This window comes from Dreissena polymorpha, chromosome 3 (assembly GCF_020536995.1).
Source record: "Dreissena polymorpha isolate Duluth1 chromosome 3, UMN_Dpol_1.0, whole genome shotgun sequence".
In the NCBI taxonomy this organism is placed as follows: domain Eukaryota; kingdom Metazoa; phylum Mollusca; class Bivalvia; order Myida; family Dreissenidae; genus Dreissena; species Dreissena polymorpha.
The window spans coordinates 82,171,863-82,198,135 of record NC_068357.1 but is presented as its reverse complement, the minus strand read 5'-3'; the positions used below and the strand labels follow the sequence as shown (position 1 = coordinate 82,198,135).

At 32.9% G+C, this 26,273-nt stretch overlaps 2 protein-coding genes across 5 annotated transcripts in view; one reads left to right on the top strand and one right to left on the bottom strand.

The window, feature by feature from the left end:
- LOC127875002 (uncharacterized) overlaps positions 1-6,667 on the bottom strand; it is a 53,243-nt gene extending 46,576 nt beyond the window's left edge. Inside the window, exons 1-4 of one of the 3 annotated variants that reach the window (XM_052419727.1) lie at positions 6,621-6,667; positions 3,995-4,059; positions 2,340-2,443; positions 885-989 (exon numbers count right to left, since the gene is read on the bottom strand). In XM_052419727.1, the coding sequence (XP_052275687.1) occupies positions 885-989; positions 2,340-2,443; positions 3,995-4,025 (240 nt within the window). In that variant the 5' untranslated portion in view covers positions 4,026-4,059; positions 6,621-6,667. The other 2 variants (XM_052419729.1, XM_052419728.1) reach the window with 2 other exon arrangements.
- Positions 6,618-20,382, top strand: LOC127875007 (copper chaperone for superoxide dismutase-like). 2 transcript variants are annotated; one of them, XM_052419737.1, is made up of 7 exons: positions 6,618-6,684; positions 9,085-9,157; positions 9,888-10,022; positions 11,839-12,010; positions 17,456-17,492; positions 18,347-18,510; positions 18,952-20,382. In XM_052419737.1, the coding sequence occupies exons 1-7, from the start codon at positions 6,667-6,669 to the stop codon at positions 19,085-19,087; spliced, it is 735 nt and encodes a 244-aa protein (XP_052275697.1). In that variant the 5' UTR covers positions 6,618-6,666; the 3' UTR covers positions 19,088-20,382. The 2 variants fall into 2 exon arrangements, with proteins under 2 accessions (XP_052275697.1, XP_052275696.1); XM_052419736.1 differs by having other exon boundaries at positions 11,830-12,010.
- The last annotated feature ends 5,891 nt before the right edge of the window (positions 20,383-26,273 follow it).

Below are 26,273 nucleotides of genomic sequence, written 5' to 3'. Positions count from 1 at the left end.
AGAAAAAAAAATGTTTTTCAAGCACTTTTGAAGCCCAAAATAAGCACTTTTTTAGGTTTTATATGCAAATAAGCACTTTTTAAGCACTGCACAGCTTTTATAGCACTTTTCAAGGAGAATATTGAAATATAAGCACTTTTCAAGGTCTGTGTGAACCCTGTATAAGGAGTACTGCCCTGGTGGCCATGTTTTTCAATGGACCGAAACCATTTTTGAACTCAACCAACATTTCATTAAGACAAACATTTTGACAAAGTTACATGAAGATTGGGCATCAAATGTGACTTCTACAGTGTTAACAAGGTTTTTCTTTTTTTTGACCAAGCAGGGCCCTTATTACCCTTTGGGGGGATTGGGGCCGCGGTCCTTAGAGGGGGGGAATTTCGCGTCGTTTTGGGCGAAAAGGGGAATTTTAGAAGATCTTTTCACCAACCATTCAACACCTAAAATTGCTATATTTTAATGTGATTTACATAAATATACATTAAATCAAAGGTTAGTAGCACAATACATGCTGGCAACATAGGTATAAAATAAAATAAAAAATTCTTTTTTGAAGGGGGTAATAGCTTAAATAGAGGAAATAAGTATACTTTTTTCATGGGGGAAGCCGCCGATATTAGGCGGTAAAAAGTGCAAAACGAGGGCCCTGCCTAGTGACCTAGTTTTTTACCCAGTTTTGAACTCGGTTGAGGTATGATTGGGACAAATGTTCTGACCAAGTTTCATGAAGATCTGACAATACATGTAAATGTGGCCTCTAAGTGTTCACAAGGCAAATGTTGACGACGGACGCACAACGCACTACGGACAAATGGCGATCACAAAAGCTCACCATGAGCACGTTGTGCTCAGGTGAGCTAAAAATTCATGAGTATACACACCAGTCTGCTAGCCCTCCGTAGTTCCTTCCGAATATCATCTGGCAAAAATCCCAAAATACCCTCCTTCTCTGAGCTTCCTTTCTGACTCAGTCCACTGGCAAACAGCTGTAAAACAAAAATATGTACCTATTACAACATTAACATTAGCTTCATCAGGCCTGGCATTAAAACAAGTTTGGGATAAATTTACTCCAAGTTTGGTCAAAGCCTTATTATCATAGCATTGCCAACATTTCAATGACTACCAAAAGTTGACTTAAGAAATTGAATGTTTCTCGGAATAAATTTGCATACATTTATAAGCTTTAGTTCAAACAGAACTGAAATTTAAGTTAACTTGAATTTAACAAATATTTCAATTCAAAAAAGATTTTGGTTTAAGTTGTGAATTGTCAAAACTTAAATTTCTTTTACCAAATAATCCAAAAGTCGAGGCCAGGAAGTGAAGAATTTCACTTATGTGCATAACATTTCATCCCAGATTAACCTGTGATGTAAACACAGACTAATCAGGGACAACACATTCCGGTTAAATGGTATTTGTCTTTTAAAAGCTTAGGGAACTGTCATCTTCATGAAAATACAGTTAAGGTGAAAAGTATCATTTAAAGTGAGATGATACGATTTTTATACGAGTTAAATTGTAATATATTGATACAAAGATGTTACAATAACACAAAATAGGCAAGAAAAATTATACATTGAAGACGAATTTCATAAAATGCAGCAAAGACAACTTAGCGCCCCGAGCGGATTGTGACGAAGATATTTTGTACATATTTTTCTACAATAACCGAAGCATTCGTCTTTTTATTAGGATTGGAGTTAGTGTTTGTGTGTCGTATGAATAGATATTGTTGCAGGAAATTAAAATGATCCGTAAAACTAAATTTAGATTCACATCGTACATGCATGATTTACATGCTGGCGAATTCGACGGTACAGATATTTTCTATTTCATAATTAAATATCTGGATAATTTCACATTTTTCAACACATGTTATTCTTAACGTTTATTTTATTTTATATTGAAATATATGTATAATAAGTTGTTTTTTTTACACATTTTATATAAATTCATAAATATTTGACAAAATTGTGCACACTCTCTTTAATGCATGCATTAGGCCTCCTTGTCTCAGAGCATGGCTCATATTTATTATTCCAAGTGCAGGGATGACACTTTCCCCAGTGCAGGGATGACACTTTCCCCAGTGCAGGGATGACACTTTCCCCAGTGCAGGGATGACACTTTTCCCCTAAACTGGATTTTCACTGAGAAGATATTCCTTTAAACAAAAAAACAACATAAAAGTTAAGCAGAAATTGTTTTCCCTGACAAAGTAGCCTGCGCCGACTGAACAAGCTAATCTGAAATGACACTTATCGCACTTGCATTAAGCCCTGTATTCCCAACGGATTTAAGATAAGCTAAAACATAAGATTTAGCCATACCATGCAAAAGTAGTGAGCCGTAAGGCCCAGTTTGGAGAGCAGTTTCCCATAGACAGCCTCATTGTTGTCTGCCCTGTCACAGAATACACAGATCTTCCCACTGCCTGAAATGTACATAAGACTAGTGTCACACAGCTCTCAGTTAATGCTAATACATTGAAAGAAAATATTGAGATTATTTGAGATCTATGCCAAAGTTTTTTTGGCCAAATTAAGGACGTTCCATTAAAATTGCCATACATTTTGTCTCGAGGTGAGATACTAAATTAACAAGCGATGTGTTTGTGAAACACTATGTCCCCATATATTTGACCTTTGACCTTGAATGATGACCTTGACCTTTTACACATGCATGCCAAATATCAAGCTGCTATCTTGAATACTGCAAAAGTGTACATTAAATTAGCGATTATGACCCATATATTTGACTTTTGACTTTGACCTTTCACCACTCAAAATGTGCAGCTCTATGAGATACACATGCATGCCAAATATGAAGTTGCTATCTTCAATATTGCAAAAGTTATTGCAAATGTTAAAGTTTGCACAAACAAACACACAAACCAACCAACAAGCCAACCAACAGAAAGGGCAAAAACAATAACATAATAAAATAATAATGCATAATTAAAACAATCCACTTGCATATTTACAATAAAAAAATCTAATATTGACAATAAATGTGTTTGCAAATTTTATTAACACACAAGTTTGGCATATTTCTAAAGATTTTATTTTTTAAATACCGGTAACTACTTGATGTTATTGATAACCAATCTGGACTTTGGAATTCCTATTGAATATTGCGTCTAAATATAACCCTATCTGCGCACACATGCCACTCTTTATATCAAATCATAACATTAAACAAATTGAAATAATCAAATAAATTTAAATGTATAGTTAATTGGGACAAATCTTCAGACCAAGTTTCATAAAGAGTGGACAATAAATGCGAACTCTACAGTGTTACATGTACCAAGAGAAATGTAGGCAACAGACGACACAATATATACAAGCAATCACAAAAGCTCACCATGAGCATGTTGTTCTCAGGTGGGCTTAATACAATAAGTCATGTAGTTGGCATTCATTGATATTTAAGCTTGTGCCAATTTAAGATTGTGCCAATATAGGGTCACACACAGACGTATAAATTTCAAAGTTGCATCTATAGAAAGTTACAGGGGGTCATTACATCAAGAAATCAAATTAAATGACTCATTCTAGCAACCCCTGCGTATCACGGATAATCACTCAGATAATTAATCGGTCTGAAATTCAGGGAAATTCCAATACCAGTGCGACTTCTTTCTTCATAAAAGTCTTATTTTCTTTTCAACAACAACTAAATATAAATGCATTTAAAGCTGACAAAATTCTCTTTTGAATGCACTAAAAATCGTTTATTTGTCTTTTAATCGGGGATTATTTTTTATTCGCAACAACAATGAAAACCAATACTACGCTCCTCCCCCTGATAGTATGATTTCATGACCAACGCGCGTGACCATGGTTCTTTTTGTAAACTGATTTGGAAAGCGTTCTCAATTATCTATCTAGCTAAATTAATAAAACTATTGTATGGCAAATATTAAAATTTAACAGGGGTTGCTACTCATTCTGAACTTATTTTCTAGCATGGCCATTTTTACCTTTCTCTTCAGAGGGGGTTGCAGACATCATTTGCTTCTTTGTTCTACATCTGACTGAAATCAGGCTGTAAACAAAAAACATATTGAAATTAAATATGAGGTCAATATACACTGGTAGATTCACAGGTACTTGAAAAAAAATAATTTGGTCCTTATATATATAAGAGTAAATGTATCCAACGATGATTTCACAGGTGTATTAAATAACACAATGCAACAGCATAAACGATCAAACAATGCACACATATGTCGTTGTGGTTGCCAGCAGGAAGGGTCCATCTATGATAAAACACCTTTTATTTGATGAAAATCGTCCAAGTATGTCCAAAACAGCCAAAAGTTTCACAACTAGCAACCCAAAATGAAAGTGTGTAATTCCTGACGTCAAGCTGTCAGTAATGAATGCAGGCGATTTTCGGTCGATTGTTCACTCTTAAACAAGAACTTTGCTATAAACTCCATGTTCATTGTCATTTACTCAGTTTGCCATCAAACTACGTCGTTCTTTGGTAACAGCACAACAAAAATACTCAGAAAAAGTAGAAAATACACCAAATATTGTATTTTATGTTCAAACTGAATCCATTTTATTGATGGAACGCGGTAAATTTTTATCTTGTTATCGATTGGTTGAATAAGTCGTAAATTATAGAACAAGTTTACCAATTTTATTTTCAACCAATGGAAACGTCTTCTGTCCGTAACACCGATTTCTTCCTCAAAATGATGGCCGTGAAAGTGAAAGTACACTAAATGTGTTGATTCTTCTGAATTTCCAACTTTTTACCGTTCAACTGGGACTTAAGAACGCCGTAGTTCGAAGACAAACTTAGTAAATGAAAAACATTCGTGGACTTTATAGCAATGTTCTTATTTTATTGTGAAAAATCGACCGAAAATCGCCTTCATTCATTACTGACAGCTGGACGTCAGGAATTACACACTTTCATTTTGGGGTGCTAGTTGTGAAACTTTTGGCTGTTTTGGACATACTTGGACGATTTTCATCAAATAAAAGGTGTTTTATCGTAGATCAGGGGTTTTTTTTAGAAAAAGGGGAAGACGCTGGACGCTGGGTAGAAGGGGAAAATAGAGCGCGAAAGAGACATATTTGGGGAAAAAATAAAAAACTGTTCATTTCAATGTCTATAACTCACCTACAGACTTCAGGGTTTTTTTTTAGAAAAAGAGGCGTGTCTCTGACCTTTTTGTTCTTAAACACATGAACAAGTATGATATTAAAGTCAAAGTCCTAAATAAAGTTGCAGGTGTAGATCTTATAATGAGACATGTTTTCAACTGGGGCCGGGGAACGATGTCAATATTATGATTTCAATTTCATGATGAATGGGTTGACGATCTAGATCTGCTACAGTATTGGAAGGGAAAGGTGCGGCAGCTGCCGATTGTCTACTTTCACTTTCACAATAATCCGACAGTATTAATCGATGTTGATTACATGTACCTCCGAATCCTGCTGGGTTTCAACGGTTTTTCAAGATTCATTCTTAAAAAATGCGTCAACGCAATTAATATTTTCCGAGTCGGAACGTTTTATTTTGTTCGTGTATGAACGCCAATTGTGAGACTTTTTTCTGTTTTAACGTTTATATCTTGGCTTTCACATAACCCGGATGAAAATTCGACTGGTTTCCGGTAATTAATTGACGAAACACCCTTCTCGCGCAAGACCGGAATCCAGTAAAATAGTCACATGATTAATACGATTAGTTGCCCGGTTTCCATGACGTAATTTAAGAGCTATATATAGAATCACTGGGATTCCCAGATTTGAGTGTTCGTCGGGAGAGAGAGCGAGATTGTTGTACATGGTACAAATTGGATAAGTGTCGACTTCCCAAAAGAAAAAAACACATTTCTTTGAAGGCAAAATATTATATTTTTGAAGGGGAAATGGTTTTTTAACCCTTCCTGCTGGCAACCACAATGACATATATGTGCATTGTTTGATCATTTATGCTGTTGCATTGTGTTATTCAATACACCTGTGAAATCATCGTTGGATACCTTTACTCTTATTATATATGTAAGGACAAAAATTTTTTTTCAAGTACCTGTGGGTAGATTATGTCTAATTATTTGAACTACCGTATTGGCGGGCCTGCATGATATACAATCAAGTTGACTAGAGCCCTATTATTAGTGATAAAGCTTTTTTACAGATTACTGCTCTATGTGCCCGATCTCTGTAAACTTGGAAAACAAAAGTATATTTAAGGCACCAGATCACCTATTCAAGTTTTTTTAACTTTCAACCTCCATAAAATCCAATCTAATTTTATTTCAAAATTCATAACAATATCTATGGCGTAAATAGCATTGTTTCATATATAGAACCTTAACTTTTTATCTGCAGTATAGTGTTAAATATTATTATGCAGCAGTTGGATTTGTTGACAACGGGTTAGACAAGATTCAAGGTTCGAAACAACACGAGGGCGAATATGCGACAATGTAAAAGTTGACATACTTGAAAGAATCTCGATTTTTTAGCGGAGTAGCTGTTTTATAAAGATGATTCACTCTTAGATTGTTACCCTTCGATCAGACCGTGGGCGATGGTTTCACATTTAATAGAATAAACGTAAATACGCAGTTTACCAACTTTCAAACCGCGCGGATGTCTGGCTCACGTGATACCACATTTCAAAATGGCGGCGCCCACTAAGGTAGGTAAATTAAGAACAAAAATTATATGCAGTGTAAAACTATTAAATTGTCTTTGTCTGTATGTGAAATTGGAAGAAGAAACAGTCCATTCTTTTTTAAACAAGATAAATGGTTAAAAAAGAGTCTGATGATATATTTACTATAACATATTGGAATTGTAGATTCGTACCAATACATTTCGATCCTGTATTTTTGTTCCTTTCATGTTTTCGACAGTGATATCAATACATCTACTAAAGTAAAAGGAATTTGTTGTTACCTCTTCTCCGATAGGTTTTGTATTAGACTAAATAAGTATTGTGGTGTTAATTAAAAAAAATTGTTAATTTTATATTGTTATGTAAACACTTTTATTTGTAAAACCGTATACCATTAAAAACAGCCTACACTCTTCACAATTAACCTCTGTCTGTTGTAAACCAAGCCACTTATCTTGGCGTTGAAGTAAGCTCAACTTTAAACTGGTCACCTCACGGAAACAAAATAAGAAGTAAAGCAAGCCAGAGCTTAGGATTCTTAAAACGAAACATTCATTCTTCTAAAATGTTAACTAAGGTAGCGACATATAACAGCATTGTTAGACCATCCTTGGAATACTGCTCTAGTGTGTGGGACCCTTGCAATAAGAAAGATATTGATAAAATTGAAAAATTTTAGCGTCAAACTGCCAGATTTGTAACGAATAACTACAGCAAGACACCGGGCACGGTCACAAATATAATTAAGGATTTGAATTGGAATACATTGCAATCAAGAAGACAACAAGCTAGACTCATTTTGTTCTATAAAATAGGATATAATTATTTTGACGTCAATCCCCTTCACTATCTCACTCCATACATTAGACACTCACGCCATCACCATCAAATGGCATACCAAATACCACCAAGTACAGCTGATTACCACAAATTTTCTTTCTTTCCAAGAACAGTTGTACAATGGAACACACTTCCATCTTATGTAGTCAGCGCTGATGCGATCCCAGGATTTAAATCAGTGCTGTCTACATCAGTGTTCCTTCCTTAGATCACATGTTTCTGCTTTTATCCTGTTTTTAACTCGACTAATATTCTCACCACATGCACAGTTGTATATGTATATATTTAAGTCTTAAGGGCTTAAGGTGTTAGGTTTTGCACCTTTTTTTATCACTGCTGATAGGATTTTCCTGAGTGGATTGAGTAACTCGGGAAACATATCAATCTATTTCTTTTTAACCCCCCACGCATGGCCATAATGTATCAGTATTGAACATAGCCATTTTTATAAAAGAAGAAGAAGAAGAACATACACAATTTCCTATAATATGCAGATATAACTTGTCAACTCCGTACGGTGTGGATAAGGATGCTCTTATCCCTCGAATACATGTTTATTAGATTTTCTTATGTTGACCGGAACAATATTTCAAACAAGAAAAAAAGATATCTGCTCAATCTTCACTGTAAGCTCTAGATAGTGGTCCATGGTGAAGAAGCTATATACTATAATATAGTATGCCCGGTGCAGGGATGCCCTGCTTATTAAATAACCACCTCCATAACACAACCACAGCACTGTTACATGTTTTACTGAGCTTACCTGGCTGCAGGTACTTTTCCAAAAGATATTATCCACGTTAGGTAGTTCATTATAGCACCATTAAACTAAATACTAAAGAAAAATTATGTGCTTATTGTGGTATTGTTCTTACTCACACTAGAATACAGTTCAAAGGAGTGCATTTACCTTAACCCACCCCCCCCCCCCCCCCCCCCCCCCCCCCTGCATTTGCCTTGTTACCCCCCACCCCCCACCACACACACCTTTTAAAATCACCTTTATTTATTTTGATGAAATCTCTGTGATGTGCTGGATTTATGAAGTAATTTTATTGTAATGTATGTGCATGTATTTGCAGATAGCAGTATAGTATACCATGGAACTAAAAAAGATATCTTAAATGAATACCGATCATGCATACATATTGCATAAGGTGCTGAAAAGTTGCTGATTTGTTGTCAAAAGAATGGTGACATGTTTCTCATATGAGAATCGATGACTTACAAACCTAATGAAATTGCCTGTGAAATATAAATAATATTCCCAAAATTTCATGTTTTCTGAAAATGTTGAACTAGAGTAAAGGCAAAATAATAACTTGTTGACATGTACATGCACTGTGTGCCTTTTTGTTTGTTTAAATAATGTCCCTTCTAAGCAAAAATCCAATTTATTAGACAGATTGCACAGGCATCAGGAACAACAAATTTTGTACATGCGTTAAGCTCCATTTTCCCAAAGCTAGGCTTATATGTATTGATTTTCATAATTGTCATATATAACGTGTGACTGTGTATATTTAATAGTTGATAAAATATCAAGAATAAACAACAAACACATACTTATATTTTTTTCAGCTCGAATTTGATGTTGACATGACATGTGGAAATTGTGTGAAAAAAATTGAAAATGCTTTCAAGGGCATAGAAGGTATTTAAAAATGTGTGCACTTTAAATAGTATATAATGTTATAATATTGTTGAGTTCCTATCGTATGAGAAGTATTACAGTGTTGTTAATAGAGTTTATTCAAATATTTGTACAATTATGTGGTTAAAGCAGTATGAAATTGGAACAACTGATTTGAATATAGCCATAGTATAATTTTGTTCTCGTGTACACATTCAATCTTACATGTACATCTTTGACTTATATCCCCATGAAGTTCTGAATAACACAAAACTTACAAATTTCGCTGTAATTAACCCGTGTATGCAAGAGAATTGTCAATGTATTCCAGGACTTCAGTTATGCTTATGCAATACTATTATCGCAATCAAGATGAAGTATGATATTTGAAACATAATTATATTGTAATCAATTATTTTGTTACTGTTGAAGGCTACCAAATTGAAAAAACTACTTTTCTTTAGGATATTTCAGGTTTTACTTTTATTTGCCAAATTAGCCAATGGCATCACATTAGAAAATTTTACCTAAAGTAATTAATCTTTGGTTACGCAATAAATTAAAAAAAACAGCCAAAATCAAAAGCACTTCAATGTTGTATGGTAAATTTTATTAAAGAAAATGTAAGCCTCAGGTAGTCCTTAGTATTTAAATTGTTATCAAATAATTTATATAAAAGTTTTATATTATACATTTATTTATAATTTTGAAAAATTATAATACTACTGCTATTGACCACCTGTATTTGCAGGTGTGAAATCACTGGATGTCAATTTGTTGAGGGGACAGGTTATAGTGGAGTGTAACCTTGGAACAGAGAAAGTTAAATCAGTGATTGAGAGCACTGGAAAGAAAGCTGTGCTCAAAGGCATGGGTGGCTCCAAAGGTATTGTGTTGTACAACAAAAATATATGTTTTTCCTCATATTAAATACTCATTTAAAATCAAAGCTCTGAACGCTTTAAAACTGAACTTACCACTATAGATTGAGAGCTGACTGTGTCAAATATATCTTATGGGCAGTGTATAGAATATTTCAAAATAATATTATATTTTATAATAATATTGATATTCTCTTATGCAAAATATTGACAGAAGAGAAGGGGCAGGTAACTGTAGAATAGAAATATCGAAACCAATGATTTTTAGACTTGTTGATAATAGCTCAGCATAAGATGAAAACTGGTGCGTAATAAAATACATACACGGAATAAGTAAAAGGAGAAAATCATTTATGATTTTGATTCTTAGAGTATGATTTTATTTTTAAAAGATGTTTCATCATATGGAATTTCTAGACAGAAGCAAAATATTTTTAATAAGTTTTTATCCTTTTTTCCCACATTACTGCCTTTTTAAAGATCATAAACAAAACAGTGCATGCATCCTCAATTAAAACGAGTGGAAAATGTCTGAGAATTATAGATGTCTTCAAGAATACCTTATTATCATACCTTTTGATTTCTTGCTTTTGAATTCAAAACAAAACAAATATTTCCTAAAGTAATGTTAAATTAAGTGTATAAATCAAAGGGATATATCTTTCATATGTCTTAGGTCATTTAGGTGCTTCTGTCTCAATCATGGATGTAGGTAAATCAAAGGGATATATCTGTCATATGTCTCTGGTCATTTAGGTGCTGCTGTCTCAATCATGGATGTAGGTAAATCAAAGGGATATATCTGTCATATGTCTCAGGTCATTTAGGTGCTGCTGTCTCAATCATGGATGTAGGTAAATCAAAGGGATATATCTGTCATATGTCTTAGGTCATTTAGGTGCTGCTGTCTCAATCATGGATGTAGGTAAATCAAAGAGATATATCTGTCATATGTCTCAGGTCATTTAGGTGCTGCTGTCTCAATCAGTGATGTAGGTAAATCAAAGGGATATATCTGTCATATGTCTTAGGTCATTTAGGTGCTGCTGTCTCAATAATGGATGAAGGTAAATCAAAGGGATATATATGTCATATGTCTCAGGTCATTTAGGTGCTGCTGTCTCAATCAGTGATGTAGGTAAATCAAAGGGATATATCTGTCATATGTCTTAGGTCATTTAGGTGCTGCTGTCTCAATAATGGATGTAGGTAACTCAAAGGGATATATCTGTCATATGTCTTAGGTCATTTAGGTGCTGCTGTCTCAATCATGGATGTAGGTAAATCAAAGGGATATATCTGTCATATGTCTTAGGTCATTTAGGTGCTGCTGTCTCAATCATGGATGTAGGTAACTCAAAGGGATATATCTGTCATATGTCTTAGGTCATTTAGGTGCTGCTGTCTCAATCATGGATGTAGGTAAATCAAAGGGATATATCTGTCATATGTCTTAGGTCATTTAGGTGCTGCTGTCTCAATCATGGATGTAGGTAACTCAAAGGGATATATCTGTCATATGTCTTAGGTCATTTAGGTGCTGCTGTCTCAATCATGGATGTAGGTAAATCAAAGGGATATATCTGTCATATGTCTTAGGTCATTTAGGTGCTGCTGTCTCAATCATGGATGTAGGTAAATCAAAGGGATATATCTGTCATATGTCTTAGGTCATTTAGGTGCTGCTGTCTCAATCATGGATGTAGGTAACTCAAAGGGATATATCTGTCATATGTCTTAGGTCATTTAGGTGCTGCTGTCTCAATCATGGATGTAGGTAAATCAAAGGGATATATCTGTCATATGTCTTAGGTCATTTAGGTGCTGCTGTCTCAATCATGGATGTAGGGAGTGAGGCTATTCGAGGACTGATCAGGCTGGTACAGACAGACGAACGCCAACTGGTCATTGACGGGACGTTGGATGGACTTACCCCAGGTGTGCATGGCCTGTGTGTTCACGAGTGTGGGGACATCAGCGAGGGCTGTAACAGGTATAAGCATTACAACGATGGTAGTTTTTCAGTATTTACAGTTATAGGGTTTTCTTTAATGTCTCATTTCTTGTAAAAGAGATACTTGTAACATTGATGTTATTGTGCACCAAGGGAGTGTATATTGAGTTCCTCGATGGGTTCTTTGGTTTTCAAAAAAAAAATGTTATGAGTGTATGAAGCAAATTACTGCCACATTTCTCAACCGATTAAATTGGAAATTAAAGTATGTTACATCAAATTAAGTGTAGAAGTGCATGACGTTTTCTTCATGCCTTATTAAAACACGTTCTTGTTGTTCCCTCAAACTTAATCTTTAAGCATGACAGTATCCTTAATGTTTGTGTTACGTTTTTCAAGAAAAAACAGTTTGCCGTGACGTAATGGATATGGTGTCCTCGAGAGCGTTTGATAAGCCGGAGGCTTTCGATGCAATTGAGCCAAAATAAATAGATTTAAACCTTTTCCCAATAAGAAGCAATGTGAAAATGGCTTTTGCAGCCAGCATAAAACCAGAACAGCCTGCGAGTAACTCGCAGTCGCGAGTAACTCGCAGTCTGTTCAGGTTTTATGCTGATTGCTGCTCATCAGTAACTAAGGGTTGGAAATGAAACTTGAATTTAGTTATAAAGGTATTTAATTAAATGTAACTGTCTTAAGGACTGCAAATGCGTCAAAATAGGTATCAAAGCGGTAAATTGTTAAACTAACTAAGGAAAAAACTTAAAAATATGTCATCAACTGAAGTGATCCACATGTGTTACTGACTCTGGAGCATAGTTGAAATAGAGTTGCGGAGTATAAAGACATGGTTGTGAATTTTCTCATTTAATTTCAGAATTATCAGAACTAATCTTTATAAAAGCATCACTTTCCCATGTTTTATTTTGCTTTTTTAGTTTTACCAATAAAACTGATTAATATTTTTTAAGCATCATGATTCATCAGGTAAACTGAATGTGTATTCCCAGTGTTATAAGTTAAGCAGATTAAAGGGGCCGTCCAACAGATAAAGCGTTGTATCGACGCGAAACGATATTTTGGGAAACTACGAGTATTGCTTATATAGCTATAAAAAAAAATCCGCTTTTAACATGAGCGTGGATGGTCGAGTGGTCTAGGCAGGAGGCTTTTTACTCCAGGAATCCAGCTAGGGGTCAGTGGTTGGAGCCCTGTTGAGGGTTACTTTTTTTCCTTTTTGTAACTTCTATTCTTGTTTTTTTACTGGAGATTTTTAGTTCAAATGTTTCAATTTATCAAAATAAAGCATTTAAAGCATATAATGACAAGCTTAAATACTTGCCAAAATCTGTTGGACGGCCCCTTTAAATAATATCATCATTTCAGGTTTGACCGATTTCATAATTTCAGCAGTGCCATTATTCTGATTTCATCTGTTCAGCATTCTGGGAAAACAAGGCTTAATGCATAAGCGTTAAGTGTCGTCCCAGATTAGCCTGTGCAGTCAGCATAAGCTAATCAGGGACGACACATTTGGATAAGACTAAATTTTGAAGGAAATTCCTAAAAACAAAAGATCCATAAAAGCGTAAAGTGTTGTTCCCAATAAGCCAGTTCTAACTGCACAGGCTGATATGGGACAACACATAATGCTTATGCATTAAGCCTTTTTATGTCCCCCACCACTATAGTTGTTTTTGCCCTGTCTGTTGGTTTGTGTGTTTGTTTGTTTGTTTGTTTGCCCCAACTTTAACATTTGCAATAACTTTTGCAATATTCAAGATAGCAACTTGATATTTAGCATGTATGTGTATCTCATGGAGCTGCACATTTTGAGTGGTGAAAGGTCAAGGTCATCCTTCAAGGTTAAAGGTCAAATAAATGGGTCAAAATTGCTCATTTAATGAATACTTTTGCAATATTGAAGATAGCAACTTGATATTTGGCATGCATGTGTATCTCATGGAACTGCACATTTTGAGTTGTTAAAGGTCAAGGTCATCTTTCAAGGTCAAAGTTAAAATATATAGCTTCAAAGCGGCGCAAAAGGGGACATAGTGTTTCTGACAAACACATATCTTGTTTTGCATATGCATTTAGCCCCATTTTCTCATTTAAAGGCTCTTTTTATTTCTTGTAGTATTAGTAACTTAATTATTTCATCATAAGCATTAAAACTGATTCCCTTAATTTAGTATAACCAGTATCAATGTTGACTGATTTCATCATGCAGGAGATATTTTTGAGAGTATTGTACATTTGTATAAAAATGTTTATAACATGACCTCAAGTAGTGAAATAATGTAATGCTCAATTTTGTTTATTACACGGGTGTTATTGCACTAGTTCTATAAATGTGAAATGACGTCATTTTTTTGAAGTATTGACGTCATTATTCCAATGAATTATTTCAGTTCAACTCTTTTACGATGTGAATAAACAGTGAAAAGAGCATAGAATTAAAAATAAAATTTGTTAGTGATGTTATAAATAGAATGGTATAATCGTTGTCATTTTGTATTGCATTTATTAAACTCGTCATCTAAATAAAGATAAAAACTCGGCAAGCCTCGTTTTTATCTTTATTTAAAAGACTTGTTTAATAAGTTCAATACAAAACGACCACTCATGCAAGATCCTATATGTAATATTCAAGTATTATCAAAATTTCTTTAAATCTACCCTTGATGCAAATGTAAGATACAGTATGCTATTGATATATTAATTCTTAGAGCTTCTGTCAATAGATTTTGATGTGATGATACGTCATTAATTGTATAAAACAAGACATAATTAATTCCATAGATGTATGAATACTCTCAAATCAATCACCCAAAAAGGTATGCTATATAAACTGTGATATTTTGATCAATAAAAATCTTAACATGTTGGAAGGACTACATTTTTGTTACAATTAGCAATCTAGTTATAGACTCTTAATATATATATATATATTTTGAAGCCGTTTAAATAAATATTCTGGCCATTGAAACATGACAACACATACTTGTGTATTAGAACAGCATAATTCTTGCACATACATTTTTTTAAGCTCATCTGAGCTCAATGTGCTCATGGTGAGCTTTTGGAATCACCTTTTGTCAGTCGTCTGTCGTTTGTCGTCAACATTTTGCCTTGTTAACACTCTAGAGGCCACATTTATTGTCTGCTCTTCATGAAACTTGGTCAGAAGATTTAACCCAATGATATCTTGGTCGAGTTTGAAACTGGGTCACTAGAGAACAAAAACAAGGTCACAAGGCCAAATTAAAGAAAAAGCTTGTTAACACTCTAGAAGTCACATTTATGGTCTGCTCTTCATCAATCTTTGTCAGAACATTTGTCCCAATAATATCTGAGCTGAATTCAAAAATGGTTTTGGTCAGTTGAAAAACATGGCCACCAGTGGCGGGGAAATTTTCCTTATTTGGCTATAGTAAAACTTTGTTAACACCCTAGAAGTATTATTTATAGTCCAATCTTCATTTGTTCTAAAAACATCTCGGCTGAGTTCTAAAATGGTTCCAGTTCGTTGAAATACATGGCCAGGGGCAGGGCAGTTTTGCTTATATGGCTATAGTTAAACCTTGTGAACACTCATTTATAGTCCAATCTTCATGAAAGTCACATTTACAGTCCAATCTTCATGAAACCTTGTCATATTATTTGTCTCAATGATAGCTCGGCTGAGTTTGAAAATGGTTTTGGTCTGTGTAAAAATATGGCCTCCAAGGGGTGGGTCAGTCTTCCTTATATGGCTATAGTAAAACCTTCTTAAAACTCTAGATGTTACATTTATTGTCCAATCTTCGTGGAACTTGGTCCGAAGATTTGTTCTTATGATATCTTGGCTGAGTTTGAAAATGGTTCCGGTCTTTTGAAAAACATGGCCGTCAGGGGCGGTGCAGTTTTTCTAATATTACTATATTAAAACCATGTTAACACTCTAGTTGTAATGCAGATATTGGTGCACAATGATGATGATGATGATGATGATGATGATGATGATGATGATGATGATGATGATGATGATGATGATAAAGATGATAAAGATGATGTTTATGGTGATGATTGTGATGATGATACTGATGATACTGGTAATGGATTCAGAAAAATTTACCACAACCCATATATCTAATTATAATTATTGCATAACTACTTCAGATTGTTATCTATATTCTTTTGCACAAAATTCAACATAGTTGTAAAACCAATACAACAACAAGAATTGTTACATATGAATATTATTTGACCTTTCATTCACTTATCCTACTCAATAAAAAAACTCATTTATACCTTGGCTTGCATTGTTGTCGTGTGGTGATTATGTAACACTATTGGAACTTGGCCCCAATTAACTGAGCACTTCCATAAAAGACCTCTGTCTTGCTGTCAGTTGGACACCATTCATAAGATAGATTACAACTGGAAATGTTTTAGGCTTACAGATTTTAGTCAGTCAGTAGTTTGTGTGTGATTATCAAAGATTTGTGATTTTAGCAGGTTTATTGTTGTTTCAATTTGAAATATCATTGCAAGATGAGTCTGAAAATTGTTCCAGTTGTTTAAAAACACTTTGTCAAAAATCTGAACAATTTGTTTGAGAAAAACAGCAATTTAACGCATCTTCTTAGAAGCACAAAAACTGTTTGGTTTAAAAGTAAAGTTGTTTTGCAGTTAATTTGCAAAAATAATGTATTCATGCTACAGATTTTTTTGTGCATTTAAATTACAATAGATTGACAAATGTTTTGATATGATAGCTCTTCCGATGTCTTGTGTTTGTTTACTTGTATATTTGCACACATTTGTATCTATGGGAAAGATCAAGTGACGTTTTGTACCTTAAAAGAAGATCAATGTTGACTTTCAAGTACATATTCTCATACTCATTTACTTTTTTATAACTGACTTTGATATATGATAACAATTAAAAATATTGTAGTTAATAATGCAAAAACTATTTCATAAAAACTAAATGTATTGAAAAAATATAGTTGTTTTCAGTATCTAAAAGTGTTCTTGCAAAACATGTTGTAATCAATCATCCCATATAACATCCAACGATGCTGCAATGCTTATCTCATGATCTCAAAGCTGGACAACAATTTGTGGACAAATGTACTTCCATTTTCTTTTGCTGATTTCCATTATTAAATTACTGCCTTCATATTACTTTTATCCAAAATATAGCTTTGTCACCACAGGAAACAATAGTCTATTTTAAAAATGCATAAACACACACATTCACACAAAGATACTAATAACGCATATATGTATATATCTGCCGAAACAACAAACAACGTTAACAACCCTGCTTAACGTTAATACTACTCAGGTGAGCGACCCAGGACCACCATGGCCCTCTTGTTTTGGATTTTTATTTCAGAAAAATATCCGTTTGTTCTACCAATATTCTCAGTGTGTTTTTCAGTTGATCTGAATAACTAGAATTTCATGTATACATCCCTTTTTCTATTTCAGTTGTGGTGATATATATGGTCGTGATGTGTCTGGACAGGTATGTTATCAATGGTCAGATTATACATGACCATTTGGTTCATGTACATGAAAAAAACATGTTTTGGATAATTACGATTTCGGCATGTGCTAGCATGTACCAGTGCATATTTGCATGTGTATAATATTTAAATTAAGAGTTTATCTAGTATGAGTAAATATGAATTTAGTAAATGGTAGTTTTCTTGTGGATACAAGTTTAACATGCATACAATCATCATTAATAAATATAGAAATATATAATTTATATAATGTTTTATAAACATCTGTATTTTTTTATTTTTTTCTTTCTCCAGAATATGTACCAAAGTCAACAGGAAACAAATATATATATATATATATATATATATATATATATATATATATATATATATATATATATATATAAATGTTTACTAATGCTTTTTTCAACATCGAACTGCAATTTCAATGATGTTTGATATCTGAAAATATGTTAATCCTTGAATTTATGTATTACTATTATGTATTTATGTCATTTGTATAAGGAAAAGCATAATTGCAATCTTTTTTTCTCAGCAGATAAAAAGATGATGTATAAAAATACTTAAATGAAAGCTCAAAATGAAAAGTAACAGACCATCAACAAAATTAGAGATTTATACGAATGGAACTAATATTCGCAATCATTTATATTCAAGTGTTGGTTTGATATTGCAAAAATAAAATGTTGACATTTAAAATTATATATACTGTCTTTAAACTTTGTTCAAATTATTTCAGTCATAGTAAGTATTTATACATATGTCCCTTAAACTTGATACATTATTTAAACGTGTAAATCAAGTTTATTTGTTTTCAAACTTTCTGATGAAAATGCTTTATATACATTTTAAGGTGTCCATGGGCGAGTTAGGGGACATAAAGGCGGGTCCAGATGGGAGGGCGGAGTTTCGAATTGTGAGTGACAGGCTGAAGGTATGGGAGATGATTGGTCGGTCTTTGATCATTCACAACGGCAGCATCGATGAGATCAAAAGAAACAACAGCAGAGACCAAAGGTATTGCAGATGTGCTTTTGATTGAAATAAGAAATTTTAAAGGTATTTCGATTTGCTAAAATTTTGCTTGAAATAATGCTTTGTGTAAAACGGTGCATGTGCTGTACTTTACGTTGAACCAATAATGTGTGTAATATGATGGGTTTGCTAAAATGTAGACTTAATCAACACTTTCTGAAAAATATTGGATTAGCTGAAGTTGCGACTTAAGCACTCTTTTGTTGTACTAGTAATCAGATTGCTGTAGCATATTGTCATGACAATTTTGTTGGAAGTACTGTGGTTCTAAGAACGTATTGTGAGTTAATACTGGTGCTTTATATGGATACAATATTTTGTGTAAGCAAGTGTTGTTATGCTATGGTAACTGAAGCTTCAGAATTACACAATATCATCGACAAGGTCTGTTTGTTTTCATGGTATAATTTTTCATCAATTTAGGCTGACGTGTGGTATAATCGCTAGATCAGCTGGCTTGTTCCAGAATTCCAAGAAGATATGCGCATGTGATGGGGTGACACAGTGGGAGGAGAGGAACGTCCCCGCAGCTGGACACTCGCGGCAAGCACATTTGTGATGTAACCATATGTATCATAATGCGATGGCGTAAAAACACAACTTGTTGAATTGTTGATTTACACGACGCTTTCCAAGTTGAAAAATATTGTAATCAACACAATACAAACAAGACCATCGCGGACCTAGTGACACCAAGAAAATGAATCCGATCTCTCTGTTTGTCTGAGGTGTACTTACTAACTGCTTGATTTCAGCCACCATATATATTAAAACACTCATCGGAAACGTGACGAAGGTAACTCAAAATAGACGAATGCAGAATGAATCACTCCTTGCAACGCAAACACATCACTAAATAATTATGTCTATCGGCCAAACTCGACGCTTATATGTGATTGTATGCTCATGGCAAAGTCAAGAGGACATATTGTATAACTACATAAAATATGAAGTGTAAACAAGAATTACTTCCATAAAGAAAAATGTCTGACGACCAAGCTCGACCGTTTATATGTACACTGTATGTTTATGGCAAATTCAAGAGGACATGCACAAAAATTAAACCTAAAGTGTAAACAAGAATTTAAATTTAACTCTGGGTTGAATTTTATTGCAATTCGATGTGTTCATTAAAAATTGTCCAGATAATTTACTTTATAATTTGACACAAGCTATAAGATGAATTTGCTGTTATTGTAACTAGAAGAGTTTGTCAAATGTTTAGTATGTTATGACGCTGCACATGGCCACGGTTACCCGAATTTTAAAAACAATTCTGGCCACATGTTCACAAAACTGTTTATTGACAATTTAAACGACAATAAAAACGTGTTTTAAATTTGGGGGCACTAAAGCTGTATTGATGCAACAATTATTTAACATGTTCTTCTATGGATATGTCCCAGAATTGTGTCTGTTTACATCGATTGACCTTTTTTGTGAATACCAACTCGATAAAAATTACACTTAATGTCAAGTACAATCGAAAATTGATGTCAGTGTGTTTTTTAAACACATAGTGGGTTTTTAAATGTTGATATTTTAAGTAACATGTTGTTGTATTTCCTAAGTTATTGATGACAAAATTCTATGTTAATTTATATTTTATACAGAACGTCATGTATATTTATATCTATTTATACTGAACGTCATATGTTACTTCTTGTTTTAAATATATAATAAATAATATATTAAATATTGAAACATAGTGATTATTGTTATTATATCCCACAGACGCAGTTAGAGTGTGGCCTGAAACCCGGTATTCTGGCGGTACCAAGGAATAATCATTTGCTTCAAAAACATGTTGATATATAAGATAAATGATTTAACAGATAAACATATATGACTTTACTTGTTGAATAATTGCATCTTTTTATTTTATACTTTCCGGTGGTTTATAGAGAAATATTAGTGAATTAAAACTGATAATTTCACTGTTTCAAACAATGAAAATTATCAGTGAAAATTATCGAAAATTTTCACTGTTTATGTTAAATGACGTCATTTTTTGAACAAAATGACGTCATTTTCCCAACGTAATTCTTTAGTTAAACTCTTTAACAATGTATATAAACTGTGAAATAAAGCATAAAATAAAAAGAAAATTTGTTGGGTTCGGTGGATTATCGATTTTAATTCACTCGTGATCATATAAAATGTATATTTTCACTCGTGGCTGCGCCACTCGTGAAAATATTATTTTCTATGATCACTCGTGAATTAAAATCGATAATCCACCGATTCCAACAAATATCCTCTATGTAACGAAAATCCTTCAGTTTTAACTGAGGTTTTTCTGTCACTTAATAATAATATAAAGTAAGTAATTACACATTTCCTAACTGGTATTAATATACCCCCATCGATTTATTTCAGCTTTGTTTTAATTGGATTTTGGCTTTTTCTGTTTTGCTTGGCATGATGGCACACTGGTTGGAATAACGTTGCATTAAAGCGAGACTATACAATTTTGTCAAATAGTTATCTTCGTCTCAATCGGCTCGCGGCGCTTATTTGTCTTTGCCGCATTTTATGAAATTCGTCTTCAATGAATAATTTTTCTTGATTATTTTGTGTTATTGTAACATATTTTTATGCCCCCCTTCGAAGAAGAGGGGGTATATTGCTTTGCTCATGTCGGTCGGTCTGTCGGTCGGTCTGTCGGTCGGTCGGTCTGTCGGTCGGTCCGTATGCCCCCCTTCGAAGAAGAGGGGGTATATTGCTTTGCTCATGTCTGTCGGTCGGTCCGTCCACCAGGTGGTTGTCAGACGATAACTCAAGAACGCTTAGGCCTAGGATCATGAAACTTCATAGGTTCATTGATCATGACTCACAGATGACCCCTATTGATTTTGAGGTCACTAGGCCAAAGGTCAAGGTCACTCTGACCCGAAATAGTAAAATGGTTTCCGGATGATAATTCAAGAACGCTTATGCCTAGGATCATGAAACTTCATAGGTAGATTGATCATGACTAGCAGATGACCTCTATTGATTTTCAGGTCACTAGGTCAAAGGTCGAGGTCACGGTGACCCGAAATAGTAAAATGGTTTCCGGATGATAATTCAAGAACCCTTATGCCTAGGATCATGAAACTTGATAGGTAGATTGATCATGACTAGCAGATGACCCCTATTGATTTTCAGGTCACTAGGTCAAAGGTCAAGGTCACGGTGACCCGAAATAGTAAAATGGTTTCCGGATGATAACTCAAGAACGCTTATGCCTAGGATCATGAAACTTGATAGGTATATTGATCATGACTGGCAGATGACCCCTATTGATTTTCAGGTCACTAGGTCAATGGTCAAGGTCACAGTGACCCGAAATAGTAAAATGGTTTCCTGATGATAACTCAGGAAAGCTTATGGCTAGGATCATGAAACTTCATAGGTACATTGATCATGACTCGCAGATGACCCCTATTGATTTTCAGGTCACTAGGTCAAAGGTCAAGGTCACAGTGACAAAAAACATATTTACAAAATGGCTGTCACTACAACGGACAGCCCATATGGGGGGCATGCATGTTTTACAAACAGCCCTTGTTTATCAATATATTACAATTTAACACATGCGATGGTAAGTAATGAAGGGAAAAAAATAAAAAAAATAATTGCTTCTAATATTGCAACTGCACATCTAATGTTTACTTATTAACTTACAAGACATACGATTAAAATAATTTGCAGTAGTTGGAGGAGCATATTGAAATTTAATTTGAGATTGTACTTGCAATTCGAAAATTTAATTAAAACAAGTAATAAGCGTCTTGTACAATGCACCATAATATTATTCCTATGTACTTACACACATTACATGCAAAGGTCACACACACATCAACAATAAGCTAAGATGATAAAAGATAATTTATTTGAAGTCCATAAATTCAGAATCAGAAAAAATACAATAATGATAAAATTATAATAAAATAATATTATAGAGTATAATCAAATACACTTGTATAGCATTTACATAGATATTTATTCGGGAAAAAGGCAATATGCCCACCATTCCACATATAACACAATACAAAGACATATTTAACTGGTTAATGGTCAGGCATGTTACGTCATGTTAGGTCTCTGTACATACATATGATAACTTAAAGATACAGCAACATTTTGTTTTGATTATAAAGCACGTTTGGAAGAAATGGGAGGAAAACATCTAACCTTAATCTGTCTTAGACCAGAGATTGGGTTCTTTTGGAGAAACATGTAAATTATAGCTTAATAACATGGAATTATATATTGAAAATTAAATGTGTAAATTTAAAATTTGACTAAGATGATAAAAGATCATTTATTTGAAGTTCTAATATTCAGAATCAGAAAACAAATACAATAATAATTAAATTATAATAAAGTAATATCGGAGTATAATCAAATACACTTGTATAGCATTTACATAGATACAATCAAATGAATGGCTTTATATAAAAAATGTAAATTTAAAATTTGACTAAGATGATAAAAGATCAGAGATTGGGTTTTTTCGGAGAAAATGTAAATTATAGCTTAATAACATGGAATTATATATTAAAAAGTGTAAATTTAAAATGTCAAAAGTATTTTTCGAATAAATGTAAAAAATATATGGTAAATGCTCAAAATATTAAGATCGGAATGATGAGTAAACACGCAAACAAAAGTTTTTTTAATCTAGGTGACTTTATCAATATTTAAACAATAATAATATTTTTTTCAGATCAGAATTGTATATTCCTTATGAGAAAGCCAAAAATAAAAAAAAACTTACTTGGGCATGACGAAGTGTTTCATTTCAGTTAAAAGTACATATCATGTACATTTATCAGTATTAGTTATTTACATATATGATTATGAATCATATAACAGTCATACACAATTACGTTAGTTATTAACACATATACACACATAAACATTTACTTACAGAAAGAACAACATTTCAATTTGGACGATAGCGTTATGAACTGGTTAACATGGTAAGTAATGAAAGGAATAAATAATTGCATCTTATATTGCAACTGCACATTTAATATTTACTAATTTACTCACAAGACATGCGATTAGAAGAATTTGCAGAAGTGGGGAGGACCATATGTTGATACTGATTTTTCAATGCAATAATTTTAAAATTAATTATTTATGTGAAACTTAATTTGAAACTGTAATTGCAGTTTAAAAATGTAATTAAATCAAGTAATACGCGTCGTGTACAATGCACCATAATATTATTCCTATGTACTTACACACATTACATGCAAAGGTCATGAACATCACCAATTATTTATGATGATAAAAGATCATTTATTTGAAGTACGTATATTCAGAATCAGAAAAAAAACACAATAGTAATTAAATTATAATAAAGTAATATTGGAGTATAATCAAATACACTTATATAGCTTTACATAGATAGATATGCTTTATTCGGGAAAAAGGCAATATGCCCACCATTCCACAATGTTATATAACACAATACAAAGAAATATGTAACTAGTTAATGGTGAGTCATGTTAGGTATCTGTACATACATATGTTAACTTAAAGAAACAGCAACATTTTTTTTATATTATAAAACACGTTTGCAAGCAATCGCAGGAAACAATCTAACTTTTATCTGTCTTAGACCAGAGATTGGGTTCTTTCGGAGAAAAATGTAAATTATAGCTTATCAACATGAAATTATAATAAAATTATATTGAAAAAGTGTAAATTTTAAAGTTGACTAAGATGATAACAGATCATTTATTTGAAGTACGTATATTCAGAATCAGAAAAAAATACAATAATAGTTAAATATAATAAAGTAATATTGGAGTATAATCAAATACACTTGTATAAATTTTACATAGATACATTTGCTTTTTATTAAAAAGTGTAAATTTAAAATTTGACTAAGATGATAAATGATCTGAGATTGGTTTCTTTCGGAGAAAATGTAAATTATAGCTTAATAATATGGAATTATATACTAAAAAGTGTAAATTTAAAATTTGAAAAGTATTTTTTGAATACATGTTAAAAATATATGTTAAATGCTCAAAATATGAAGATCGGAATAAACTCAAAAGATGAGTAAACACGCACACAAAAGTTTATTAAATCTAGGTGACTTTATAAAAATATTAAAACAATACTAATTTTTTTCAGATCTGAATTGTATATTCCTTATGAGAAAGCCAAAAATAAAGAAAAACTTACTTGGGCATGACGAAGGGTTTCATTTCAGTTAAAAGTACATATCATGTACATTTATTTGTATTAGTTATTTACATATATGATTATGAATCATATAACAGTCATACACAATTACGTTAGTTATTAACACATATACACACATAAACATTTACTTACAGCAAAAAACAACAACACCAACAAACTTATCAGTGGTAGAAATAATTTCAGTAAACAAACCATTGATGCCCTGGTTGTCGGGAGCGCCTGGTCCGATTTTTTTTCAATTTATTTTTTTACATTTTTTAAATTCTTATATTTTCATCCTCTGCGATCCAAATAATCCTGAGTTATTTTCCCCTGAACATAGAGGACAAATCGGTGCGATTTGTTGGTCATGTTTGTGACGATACTTCAATTGCATTTTTGACGATAGCGTTATGAACTGGTTAACAAGGTAAGTAATGAAGGGAATAAATAATTGCATCTAATATTGCAACTGCACATTTAATATTTACTAATTTACTCACAAGACATGCGATTAGAAGAATTTGCAGTAGTGGGGAGGAACATATATGATACTGATTTTTCAATGCGATAATTTTAAAATTAATCATTTATGTGAAACTTAATTACACACATTACATGCAAAGGTCATAAACATCACCAATAAACTAAGATGATAAAAGATCATTTATTTGAAGTACGTATATTCAGAATCAGACAAAATACAATAATAATTAAATTATAATAAAGTAATATTGGAGTATAATCAATACACTTATATAGCATTTACATAGAAAGATGTGCTTTATTCGAGAAAAAGGCACTATGCCCACCATTCCACAATGTCATATAACATAATACAAAGAAATATGTAACTAGTTAATGGTGAGGCATGTTACGTCATGTTAGGTATCTGTACATATGATAACTTAAAGATACAGCATCATTTTGCTTTGATTATAAAACACGTTTGGAAGCAATGGGAGGAAACAATCTAACCTTTATCTGTCATAGACTAGAGATTAGGTCCTTTCGGAGAAAAATGTAAATTATAGCTTATCAACATGAAATTATGTATTAAAAAGTGTAAATTTTTAAGTTGACTAAGATGATAACAGATCATTTATTTGAAGGTCTTATATTCAGAATCGGAAAAAATACAATAATAATTAAATTATAATAAATTAATATTGGAGTATAATCAAATACACTTGTATAGCATTTACATAGATACATTTCGATGGTCCCAATTCAAAATGCCGAACTTACAAAAACACAAGTTTTCAAGAGACGTATTTTTGTTAAACATTTCTTGCACAAAATCAAATAAATATTATTTTTAACATTTTTAAAAGTGTCTCGTGATAGAGCATGTTCGTATGGAATTAATTTGACGTTAAGTTAATAAATCTGCTGTAAAATGTATCTTCGTCATTTAGACTTGCATTTATGTGATGTTTCGGCAAATTGGACAGCTAATTGTAATAGATATCGTTTCAATAGAATAAATTATTCCACTGTTTTCCATTAGATATAGCAAAGCAATGCGTGTTTTTCTGTTTTACACGGTGGCA